The sequence below is a fragment of the Miscanthus floridulus genome, chromosome 2 (assembly GCF_019320115.1).
Source record: "Miscanthus floridulus cultivar M001 chromosome 2, ASM1932011v1, whole genome shotgun sequence".
Classification (NCBI taxonomy): domain Eukaryota; kingdom Viridiplantae; phylum Streptophyta; class Magnoliopsida; order Poales; family Poaceae; genus Miscanthus; species Miscanthus floridulus.
Genome location: NC_089581.1, coordinates 43,706,816 through 43,719,295, shown reverse-complemented (window position 1 = coordinate 43,719,295; position 12,480 = coordinate 43,706,816). Strand labels below are relative to the sequence as shown.

At 49.5% G+C, this 12,480-nt stretch overlaps 1 protein-coding gene and 1 pseudogene across 1 annotated transcript; one reads left to right on the top strand and one right to left on the bottom strand.

The window, feature by feature from the left end:
• Nucleotides 1-977: 977 nt before the first annotated feature.
• On the bottom strand, nucleotides 978-4,502 carry LOC136536426 (uncharacterized; annotated as a pseudogene).
• Nucleotides 4,503-7,169: 2,667 nt separating this feature from the next.
• On the top strand, nucleotides 7,170-11,161 carry LOC136522806 (peroxidase 5-like). Its single transcript, XM_066516612.1, has 3 exons — nucleotides 7,170-7,607; nucleotides 8,045-8,233; nucleotides 10,100-11,161. The coding sequence occupies exons 1-3, from the start codon at nucleotides 7,377-7,379 to the stop codon at nucleotides 10,673-10,675; spliced, it is 996 nt and encodes a 331-aa protein (XP_066372709.1). The 5' UTR covers nucleotides 7,170-7,376; the 3' UTR covers nucleotides 10,676-11,161.
• The last annotated feature ends 1,319 nt before the right edge of the window (nucleotides 11,162-12,480 follow it).

Sequence of the window (12,480 nt, the reverse complement as noted above, 5' to 3'; positions counted from 1 at the left end):
CAGCCTCTCTCATAGCCATAGACGTCCGGGTCACGACCCTTGTAAATGTACTTAAATAGATACTTGACTACCTTGATGCTCCCACATGCCTCAACGTTGATGTGGCAGTTGAATAGACGGAGGAGATATGGGTTGTAAGGCATGACCCATCTGTTGTCAAGCTTGTGTCCATGAACTTTTTCTTTTCGGCCATCTTCACGCCGTCTATAAACTGGATATGAATCCTTGCCTTGTACTGTGACATCGTAGAAAGGTCTAGGGTAACCGTTCTTGCAGGAATCATGACCCTTTGTGCATGGACAATCGTGATTAAGCAGTCCGCAAGGGCCATGCATCATATGTTTGGTAACCATCTTGTACAAGACTGGGTACTTCTTCTTGTTCGGGGGCTCAGCTGAGATGAGGCGATCATACTACTCTAGACACGTGATCTTGTACTTCCTATCCATGATTAGCGAAAAATGTGCATGCGTCAGACCCCTCTTCTAGAACTCCACAACATAAACATGTGCTCGTACCTTTCCAAGGATATCTTTTTTTAGTAGTCTATCCTTCAGCTCTTGTAGTTTTGCTCTAAAGACCCGAACAATGAGATCTAGATGATCCTGTGGTGTTTGGCCAGGGTAGAGTTCATGCTTGATCTCATCCCAGTTTGGGTTACATGTCATAGTCAGGAAGATGTCTGGTTTACCAAACCTCCATACCAGAGCCATGGCGTCCATGTACCGACACCTCATGTCACGTGGGCCTCCAATAAATGATGAAGGCATCACTGTCCGTTTTCCAACAGCTTCTGCTCTACCTTCACCGGCATGTAGGCTATCAACCAATCCTTAGTAGAGGTTGGCCCTAATATCATCTTGATGGTTGCGTATATAATCTAATCAAGAACTCTCGATCTTGATGTATGTGTCGACTACAAACTGCTGGAATAGACGCTTGCCGTACAGTATGGGGTTAAATATTCCTAGACGTATCTAAAACTTGTAGCAGTAGTAGTCATACACAGACACGCATAGTCTACCAGGGGAGTCTACAAAAAATAGACATGAATTAGAGTTGTTTGTAGAATAACCACTGAGGTACATGTATGCAAAGTATTTAAATAAGAAGAATAACAAACCTATTTCGTCTTCTGACCCACTACGAGCCTTCTATAGGGCACGATACTCGATGACTTCTTCCATACTAACTCCTTTCTTTGGAATATCCATGTGCCGCCCAAGCTCACCCTTAGGGAAGAATAGAGGGTATGAAAGAGCATCGTAACATCCATGATATGAGCGGATGACGTGTCTGCTTCTATCTTTCCCATGCAGGACAACACTATTCTAGAACTGACTAAGGAGTTCACTTCCCTCGATCCAAACAACACCTCTAAAGTTGACGATACATTGTATGTTCTCTGGTCCAACCTCTGGTCAAGGTTTAGTGTGATATGATAGTCCTCAAGGTGGTGAGCCTGGCCCACACTCCTAAGATGTTGTGAGTATGGGTTGTCATGAAGGATGGCCATAAGCCTCTTAATGACTTCCTTGTCTTTTTAGCACTTCTCTTCACGACATCGTCGATAGCGGTGCTCAAGGCTTGGATCATCATCATAGAAGTAAAGCTCGAGATGTCTTGGCTCCTTACCCTCTTCTCTGCCAAATGACCTTATGTTGTGATAGATCTGGCCATGTGCACGAAAGGTGTATATGCCACTGTTCTTCTAGCTTGCACTAGCGCTATCGAGGCGACAATATAGAGAAGTGAAAGAGAAATGCCCATTGAAAAACCTAATGTTGTTACGAAAGTGCCTAGCATCTGCGTCATTACTTGACCAAAGCCTCATAAGCTCATTAGGTACGTTTAGTTCATTGAGCTAAACCTTTCTGTCATGACAACAGAACCCACATGGTTCATGCTCAAACCTGTTCGCATCGCAGTGCTCGCAATTTGCAACATGTTTTAACATATGGGTATCTATAGGCATATTACTATACACCTCATCATATCGGTTAGGTACTTCAGGGATAGAAGTCATGTCTTCCTCAAGGTCATTGTCTTGGACATCATCATCATCTTCCTCTTCTGAAATAACATTTAAGCCATAATAGTTTAGATAAAGTAGTGGAAGATTTGATTTATATTCGGTCTTTCATACAAATACCTTGCCTAGCAAATAGGTATCCCTCATCCTCTTCATCATCCTCTTCAAATATATCTCCCTCATCATCATCTATGGTCGTCAAAGATACGTGAGTTAGTAGAACTATGGGTAAAAATGAACAAAGGAGTTCAAATAGTTTATAGAATGTTACAAAAAAAGTGTAAATTACCACTGTTATCAAATAGTGGTGTCATCGGTGCATCTGATGCAGGCTGAGGGCTAGGTCCTGTCCTTTCTGATAATCATGTAATGACCATGGTTGAGTTAGGTATAATATGGTATACAATATAGGTCACCTAAATGGGGTCATGAGGCATTAGTATTTACCGTTGTTCGTCAGGACTGATTGAGGCAAGGGTGTGTTATCATTCGGGTATTCTTCAGCCATGCATTCACAATCATCAAACAGTGGTGTCGTCGGTGTGGATGATGTAGCTTGAATTTTGGGTCCTGCCCTTTTTGTTAATCATGGAATTACCATGGATTGGTTAGATATAATAAGGTATATAGGTCCCCTAAATGGGATAATGAGGCATCAATATATACCGTTGTAGGTCATGACTGATTGAGTCAAGGGTGTGTTAGCACCCACTCGGTCTTCAGCCATGAAGTCACCATCTTTATTAGATGCCCTTGTGTTCGAGCCAATGCGACGCTCAAACATTGTGTTACGACGCTTTAACAACGCATGTCTTTGTCCAGATGGAACATGTGATCTTTGTGTCATATGGCCAGATAGCAACTCATCGCATCCTTCATCATTGGCCTCCTCATAAGGTGGAGGAATATAAAGAGGTGTTGCACTGAACTCTGGGATAACCCAATCACTGGATTTTGTCATAGTTCCATGATTTCCAGATGCGCCCACAGTGGGCCACACAACCTCAGGAATATATAATGGGTTCTCCATGGCGATAGACTCTAGGTGCAGGGTGTGCTTCTGCACCTCTTTGAATTTTTTCTTAGACAATTTCAATGCCTCCTTACACTTGGGTTCAACATTGTGCAACCTTTGACGCTCACGCCTTGCTTCCCTCTATTCAGGCGTCATATTTTTGTACCATCCATTCTTGTAGTCACTTCTCGATGTACTTTTTGTACCAATAGTGCTCTCCTTCTCTATAGTTTTTATTTCTGGCTCATCTATCAATAAAATCATATAAATACATTCATTAGTTCTATTGGGTCATATTATTGCAATATCATTTTAAAAGACCTAAAATATTTTAGCATATTTAATTACATAATAATTGAGTGGACATGTTCTCATCAACAATATTGTTGGTATGATAGGAATCATTCCTATGGAGCCAATCATCTGTTGATCAACGTTTTCCTTATTTGATGCAGCTTCGTCATCTATAAAATTATACACATTACATATATCTGTAAGAAAAAAATAAGTGTCAATTCATCACGCCATGGCAATATGTTAGGATTCACGCATTACAATTGGTAGTTACAAAAACATGCTAGTTTTTTCTCTGATGATATTTTTCACGGCGCCTCTTATTAATTGCATCCTTTTGTTGAAGCTATCGAGCTCTATCCCTTTCTCTCTTACGTTCTTTAGCATCGGCTATAGTTAATTTTAGAGTAATATAAGTTACCATAGTCCATACACATAGTACATGCCATATAATATTTGACACGATGTTATATTACCTTCTTTAGCAGTGTTAGTCTTGTCTCGCAATGGTGCACGAGAAGTATTATCAATTGTATAAATCTATTATAGAAACAGTGAAATAGTTAATATTAATTGCAATTAGCACTTAAGAGCTAGCAGTTAGTAGAAATGGTGCAGGAAAAATAGAAACCGACAACCATTAATCTAGATATATCTAGGAGATGCATGCCTAACTACATATTGCAAACTACCTTAGCTAAGGTTCCTATCTACATACCATTGTTGAGAAAAATGTAAAGGGAAATTATCGTCTTCCTGATAAGGGTTTAGACATTGTCATCTTTGTTGCACCTTCTTTGTACTCCCTAAACTCATGCGAGTGTTCTATTCTCACTTCATCTGGAATCGACATTTACCTAGCTCGGCTTGACAGGCGACAACAGGTTGTTTGGTATGCTCGTCCAATAGTAGGGATTATATAGGGTCATGTTCTATTAATTGACTGACAACATGAGCTGATTAATGATGGCAATGGAAAAACTGCTATCTCATGTTTAGAAAGTCTAAAGGGTGGGCATACAACCAATTGAAAGCTATGTTGATTTTTGAAAAAAAAAATCAGTGAGCTTCCCATGAGCACCACAGCCACAAACTAGACAGATCAAAATGATACTATGTAACACCTGAATCAACAACCTCAATCTGATGACACAATGCCATGGGTGACCATATGAAATACTACATGATGTAACTATCAAAGCATTAAACTACATTTGCATACACATAGTATTAAATGCACTGAGTGTTAAATAATTATAATACAATGCTATGGGCGGCATTAGTTGCAAGAAAATAATTATAATAAGTACTTCCAAGTATTAAATACACATAGTGTTTGTTTTCTGCAAGTAATACAACTCTGCAGTGAAGGATAAACTGAGGGATCTCGATTGCATTTGCATACAATGAATCAAGATAAAACAGATAAAAAAGCATCGTCCCTAGATGTGATAAACTAGCATAAATAAATCATAAGAGAAACTAAGATTTTGCATACCTTTTTGTGTACAACAGTTGATGGATGTTTGCTTTTAAAAAAATGATTGACTTTCAGAGTCAGTTGCTCAACTGTAAACAAAATGTGGACATATCAGTTCTACATCTTATTATGACTGTTAATCAAAGAGGCAAAACAAACTCAGCAAATTCAGTGAGCGCATGATAAAAATAATTACTTGACATCACCTTATGGCGCGGGGAAGGGATGAGAGATAGATGGATAGATAATGTTAAACACAATAAAAAATATCTAATGGTATAAAAGATGACTCTAGGCATTTCACAACAACTAAGAAAAGAGAGAAGTACACGCTAGAAACCGCCATTCCTGAAATTGGCATCATCTAATGGTATAAAACTATTATAAAAGCATAGCCTACCCCCTCCAGGCTTACGTAAACTCAAGAAAAACTATTGTAAAGAAGACATAAGTCATGTTATAATACAAGGGATGCGAAATGACCAAATATTTCATTTTATAAGAATGGTCAAGTATTAACACATGACCTGTGAGCTGTGACATGGATTAAAATAACTAATTAGTAAAATTACTCACTGTATGGCTCACTGTGCAGCAGCAACGAGCAAGGGTAGAACCGCAGAAGGGCTAGGCTGCAGCCTGCAGGGGCACTGCTCGTCCGCTTGGTGGCTAGGTGCCTGGCGCTTGACGCTCTGGCTAACTGGGTCGCTGCGGGCTTGGCGCCTGACGCCCAAGCCAACTGAGGCGCTGCGGAGAACGGCGAGGGTGACCACGGCATGCGATGCCAAGAACGAGGGCGAGGGCGAGGGCGATGGTGCGGGTGCGACGGCGAGGATAGAGAACGGCGGCGCGTGAGGAGCGAGGCCGGCGGGAGAGAACGTCGGAGGAAGGCAAGTCCACCATCCTGGTCGACTGGCTCCCCTCGGCTTGGTGATAGCGGCCGCGACGCTCGACGGCGACGGCGCGGGTGCAAGGGCAACCGTGGAGAACGGCGGCGTGCAGGGAGCGAGGCCGGCGGGAGATGGCGGCGCGATCTCTAGCTACCGGAGGGGAGGAGGTATTGCGGCACGGGAAGGATGGTTCTCGAGTGCGCGGAATGGGATTGGGGATTGCTGTGATTGAGGGCTTTCCTTTTCCGCTGGATGACACGGGAGCGAGCGACAGGCTGAGGGGAGCGTCGGGCGGTCTCGCGTGCGAGACTGCGAGGGAGCCTGCGAAGCCAGGCGGTCATTCGAGCGAGCGAGCGGTCAAGGTTTTGTTTCGCACGAAGGGAGCGGAGGCGAGCGATGATTTGTTTCACACGTCGGTCAACGATTCTCTTATGAATATTTTAGTTGTAGAGATAACTTAACGTAGGCGGCAGGAGTCAATTCCGTCCACGAAGCAATCCAATCCAATCCATGGGGTTTAATTGATCAATCATGCAGTGCATGTTCGGGGTGGCCGTGGATTCAGCACGCCGCGTGGGGGCAGCTGGCATGATTGCGCGTTTCCCGCCTGCTGACGCTCGTCGTTGCTTACGGATCGGGACGACGAAACTCTGAATCATCAAGGGACGATGATGCCTCATAAACACTGCACTGACATTGATTACCTTACTTTCTGAAGCAACCCGACATCTGTGCGTATTTGTGTACGTATATATAAACTGATGAGTTCGTTCGCGTTTATCACACGGGAGGTGGCAATGATGGAAGTACAAAATTGATGGAGTGCAATCGTGCATGTACTTGTTATGTACATCAGGAGGTTGTTGCTCGTGCTGCCAGATGAATCAGAGGCACAGTAATTTCATTTGACAGGAGATATATAGTAAACCCGGCCACTGTACCGCCATTCATGATTCATCATCCTGCATCTCTTGTGCTGTTGTGCATGTTCTAGTAGTACCACCTGACCTGGCCAGCTCTCAGTCTCAGCATGCATGGGAAGAAAGCTCCATGGAGTAGTGCATATAACTGGAAAAGAAAAGAAAGGGTTCCCGGCTCAGCTTAGCATACAATCCTTCCCTTTGCACCTACCCAAGGGCCCTATGTCAACTCCCACTGTGACACTGTCCATGGGGCCCCTCGCAAAGAAACAAGATCGACGCTTTCGATGCATCACTGCAGCGGATCAAAACCAAAAGACCTGAATCATTTTTACAGATCCCATGCATGCATCGTTTTCTTCCTTCAGCGCCTGCCTTTTCTTTTCTTTTCTTTTCTTATATTATATCATATCCCCTCACTGCCTCACAAATCTCAATCAATCATAGACCACAACCACAAGGGCCCCTCTCTCACTCTCTCTCCTCCACCACTAAGCACTAGCAATGGCCCTCCCTCAGGCAGGGCCCGTTCCCACATGGGATGGCCACCCCCACTCTGCCAGTTGCCCTATAAAACCGCCTGGACCGACCGGAGTCCCACCGCGCAGCTGTGACCGGAGGAGGAGGAAGAAGAATCAGCGGTAGCAATCGACACGGGAGGGGGAGCGAAAAAGGTGGCCTTTTTGCAGCCGCCGGCGACAGGACTAGCGCTTCTCAGCTCAAGCATCTGACAGGGGATCGGAGGATGGGGGGACGACGCAGAGGAGGCGCGGCGGGCCTGCTAGTGTGGGCGGTGGTGATTGCGGCGGCGGCGGCGGCGGCGGTGTCGAGGGCGCAGCTGCAGGTGGGGTTCTACGACACGCTGTGCCCGGCGGCGGAGATCATCGTGCAGGAGGAGGTCAGCAAGGCCGCGTCCGGGAACCCCGGCATCGCCGCGGGGCTCCTCCGCCTCCACTTCCACGACTGCTTCGTCAGGGTCAGTGCTCGCACTCTCGCTCTCTTCCGTTATTGATGAATGACAGCACGGCATGCAGTACATACAGCTGCTTCGATTCACCTAATAGCTACTGCCATGCGCAAGCACTCTGCTGCCTTGCGTACAAGAGGAGGAGACAAGCTTCCAGTGATCCAATGCAACGTGGTGTCACTGTGGGGACGGGTGCCTCGCTTGCATTGCGTGGTTGCATGTGGAGCTTGCCTGCCTGCCTCTCCTTCCTCTGTTCATTCATTCATCCCCCTCCACGCACACATATTCTTTTCCTCTCCTGGCCTTGTTTTACAGCGATGCGATGAAACTATTCATCTGTTACATGAGTCACGTGCATGCAGTAGAAGCAACACGAGCATCGATCAGTTTATTTTGCTTTACTGATAGCGAGCTGTTGTACTGACGACGGCAACGCATATTTGCAGGGGTGCGACGGGTCGGTGCTGCTGGACTCGACGGCAGGCAACCAGGCGGAGAAGGACGCGGCGCCGAACGCGAGCCTCCTGGGCTTCGAGGTGATCGACAGCGCCAAGACGCGGCTGGAGCAGGCCTGCTTCGGCGTCGTCTCCTGCGCCGACATCCTCGCCTTCGCCGCCCGCGACGCCCTCGCGCTGGTACGCACTCTCACTCTCAGTCTCTCACTCCACCTACCACAGCAGTTGCCCATCCACTAGCTCCTCCTCCGGTTCACTTCAGTCAGCAGTGGAGTAATAACAAACACAAAATGACTCCCATCCCAAGATAGAACGCAGAACTCGATATCGGTCTAGGATCACGCGCGCGACGCAGTGGAAGTGAAGAGGCATGGCCGATTCGTCGGTGCATTGCCTTTCTGGAGGCTTCCTTTTTTCTTCTTCTTTTCTTTCTTTCTGCCTCCGAAGCAAGCGCAAGCACGGCCGGCACGGTGGCCGTGCAGCTACCATACCAGCCGGTTATGCTCCGGCAGAGAGGAGAGATGACTCGAGGCGAGCCGCCCTTTTCTTTAGGTGCACGTCTTGGCTTTGTTTGGTTCGGTTCGTTACCGTGCGCCACGGGCCTACCGGTGGGTCGGCGGTGTCCGTAGCAGCAGCAACGGCACATGGTTGTGTCGTGTCGCCTTCCAAGGCTCAGCATAGGAGAGGGAGAGAGAGCTGTAGAAAGGAGCCCTTCTGGAGGTGAAGATGGCATTAGGAACTGTGTACAGTTGAGCAATAGGAGTAGTGCTCCCTTTGCCTTGGGCTGGGGGCATTTTAGCGCTGCAAACCAGAAGAATGCTCGTCTGCCGGGCCATGGCCGACGGATGGATCATCTTCTTCATTCCCCAAGGCATAGGCGCCCATCTCCAGGCACAAAGTCCATGCAATTCAGTGCAGGGGATGCTCAAATACCAAGGCAGAGCCTGCCTCCCCTCGTCTACATGCCTAGTGCAGCAAGCCTTCTATCCGACTATCCCTGTGTCCAGACATTTTCTCTATAGGAACTGCAGTGTTTCCATATGATTTTGCTGTTAGTTTGATCTCCACCGATTGGCCGGGCCTTGGTGATTTGCAACGGTTCAGTCCTTTTGCAAGTTGGGCTGCTTCGTCCACGGCGTGGTTCAGATGCCGTTAGGGTCACAGGGAGACTTTTCCATACGCTACATTACTGATGACACGACCATTGTTGTTATTCTATCGCGTTTCTGCAGCAAGGACGATACAGTTTGGGTCCTGAACTATAGTACTTAGAACCTGGGCACAATCACTACTGCTGACACAGGCTGAAAAACATTGATACGATACCATTATTAAGTCAACTGAACCACGTTCAGCATTAAACATGCTGGTCGAGCCTGAGCCGCTGCATCCCCGTTCTATTTGGACCAGCGGTTTCTTGTGCACGCTCAGGTAGTCACCAGCTGGTGAGACGAGTGAGGTCGATGTCACACCGTCACTGATGGTCGTTACAGCCAGGGAGCGTAGCGTAGGAAACAGAACTTTCCATTTCGCAGCTGCAAAACAGAGCACGACGCTAACCTCTCCGTCCACAAGAGACGAGAGGTACACAGTCACACAGAGCGGTCGAGCCACCATCAGTGCCATCCGGCGGCGGTTTGACGTCCATGTCTCGTGACCGGCCAGCAAGGCCCGGGAGAGGCAGGAGCGAAAGCTACGAGGCGGCCGGCCTTGGGAACGCGGCGTGGGCACGCCAGGACACGTTCGTGGGCGCATGGTTTCACGTGGATCCGACGCGCACCCCATGTGCCCTCCCCCTCCCCGGTCCCGGCACGTCCACATGGCCTATCCCATATTCCCAATTCCCATCCCACTCTGCCCCGTTGCTCTGCCGTCGCAGTCGCGCTCGCGCGCGCCGGCCCGGAGGTTCCTGTCCGCGACGACCGGACGTTCCGGCCTTCCGGGTCCGCATGCACGTGCCACCTCAGCTGCCGCCGCGTCGCGTTCGATGAATCGCTGGCGGTAGTACTGACAGAAAGCTCCGTTTTGTTTTGTCTGACGACGCAGGTCGGGGGCAACGCGTACCAGGTGCCGGCGGGGAGGAGGGACGGCAACGTCTCGTCGGCGCAGGAGGCGGGCGCGAACCTGCCGCCGCCGACGGCGAGCGTGAGCCAGCTCAACCAGGTGTTCGGCGCCAAGGGGCTGACCCAGGCCGACATGGTGGCGCTGTCGGGCGCGCACACGGTGGGCAACGCGCGCTGCAGCTCCTTCAACGGCCGGCTCTACTCGTACGGGCCCAGCGGCGCCGGGCAGGACCCGTCCATGGACCCCGCGTACCTGGCGGCGCTCACGCAGCAGTGCCCGCAGGTGCAGGGGAGCGACCCGGCGGTGTCCATGGACCCCGTCACGCCCACCACCTTCGACACCAACTACTACGCCAACCTGGTCGCCAAGCGCGGCCTGCTCGCCTCCGACCAGGCGCTGCTCGCCGACCCGACCACCGCCGCGCAGGTGGTCGGCTACACCAACAGCCCCGGCACGTTCCAGACCGACTTCGTCGCCGCCATGCTCAAGATGGGCGCCATCGAGGTGCTCACCGGCACCGCCGGCACCATCCGAACCAACTGCAGGGTGGCCAGCTAGCTGATCGATACATCTACCGGCCGGCAGTGACGAAGCCAGCGGTGGGGCTAGGGGGGCTCTAGCCCCCCCTACCGATCCTAGACACGTGTAGCCCCTCTAAACCCTCCCTTAAAATTTTATGCATATATGTATTAGGTAGGAGGGGCTAAGGTTAAGAGAAGATAAAAAAGCCTCTATTCTTTTGTTTAGCCCCTCCTAAATTTTTTTCTGGCTTCGTCACTGCCGGCCGGATTGCTGGCTGGGTGTGATTAAAATCATACGACGACGAACTGTACGTACGGCGTAGAGTGGTGTGGTGTGGTCTGATGATTCAGATTGTACGTGTCCATCGATCGAGCTGTAGTTGTGTACGTAGTACAGTACGTGCTAGCTACGGATGATCAGTTGCTTATAGCTTGTGCGTCTTTTTTTTTACACTTTTTTTGTCCTTTTGGTTTATACGTTTTTGTGGATCAGTGATATAGCTTTATTTATTCTTTTAGCTTACTTGTGACTTGTGTGTCATGTAACCATTAAACCATGAGTCCGGGATCAGCATCAACTGTGTGTATATCTAATCTAAGGACTGCGAGAATATATAGCGCTCACTGAAAAGCTACGCAGACAGAAAATCGTCAGTTCATATATTCTCTGATGTCTGAGTATTCCTGGCCGACTTGCCGATCTCGTCATCAGAAAACAAAAATTCCCAAGCCCAAGGCACCGTCAGATTCGTAATTCGTTCATTCTCATCATCAAAATCAAAAGGAAAAAAAAAACTCCCAAGCCGGGAAATCTACATGAATCCAAGTATCCAACGAACGAACACTCTGGGCTAAATGCCGGGGCACTTTGGGCCAGAAGTTGCGCCAGCAGTCTACAAGCCCAGCGGGGTACTTAACACCCTCGGTGAACTGGGCTTCGTGCTTCCCTGCATGAATGAGCTGGGCCTGGGCTGTTCGGTTGCTCTGGGCCATGAGCGCTCTAGTATAGCTGCAGTAATCGTTTTCCCTCCAAAAAGGCAGATGGACTTCAGCACATGCATTGATGCATACCGTCTCAGCGCCAGCGGTGCTGTTGCTCAAGCTCAGTGGCGGAGCCAGGATGAGCACCTCAGGGGGGGCTAATCAATAGAGATTTAGAACAAATGTCGAAGATTAACGATAAAATCACGTTTTTTCTACAGTAATATCAAGGCAAAATCACTCTCCCGGGGGGGGCTGCAGCCCCCCCAGCCCCCCCCTGGATCCGCCAATGCTCAAGCTCAATGCTCACTCACTCACTCGTCTCTGCTGCAATGCAAGCACACGGAGCCACGGAGCATTCATGGAGTCCCCGGGCGCAGAAGATCAGCGGCACCACCAGAGCACGGACTCTTGCTGCAGCCTACACCCGCCCCGCCCGCCCATGAGGGCCGTGGCCCACTGATGCATGCAGCACGCTTCGTGGAGAAAAGGCTGACCGGCCGGCCGGCTGGCTGGATGAGTGGATGGTCCAGGCCAGCGGCAGGCGCCCGGCTGGGCCGACCCCGCCGGCAGCCGGCCAGCACAGCAGCAGCCAGCAGATGGATGGTACCGCCACCACACCGCCCGACACAAACGCAACGGCCACCGACGGAGCGGCAGCAGCCAGCAGATCTGCATGTCCGGTGTCCGTACCGGCCGCCACCGCCAGCCAGCGGCCCAGCGCCAGCGCACGCGACACGCATATATGATTCGTCATGGCGTCACATGCCTGCGATTTACAAGCCATCGCCGGCAGCACGCAGCCACGACCGCGCGCAGCATGGCATGCATGCATGCTGCCGCCGCGGCGCGGCAGGTAGC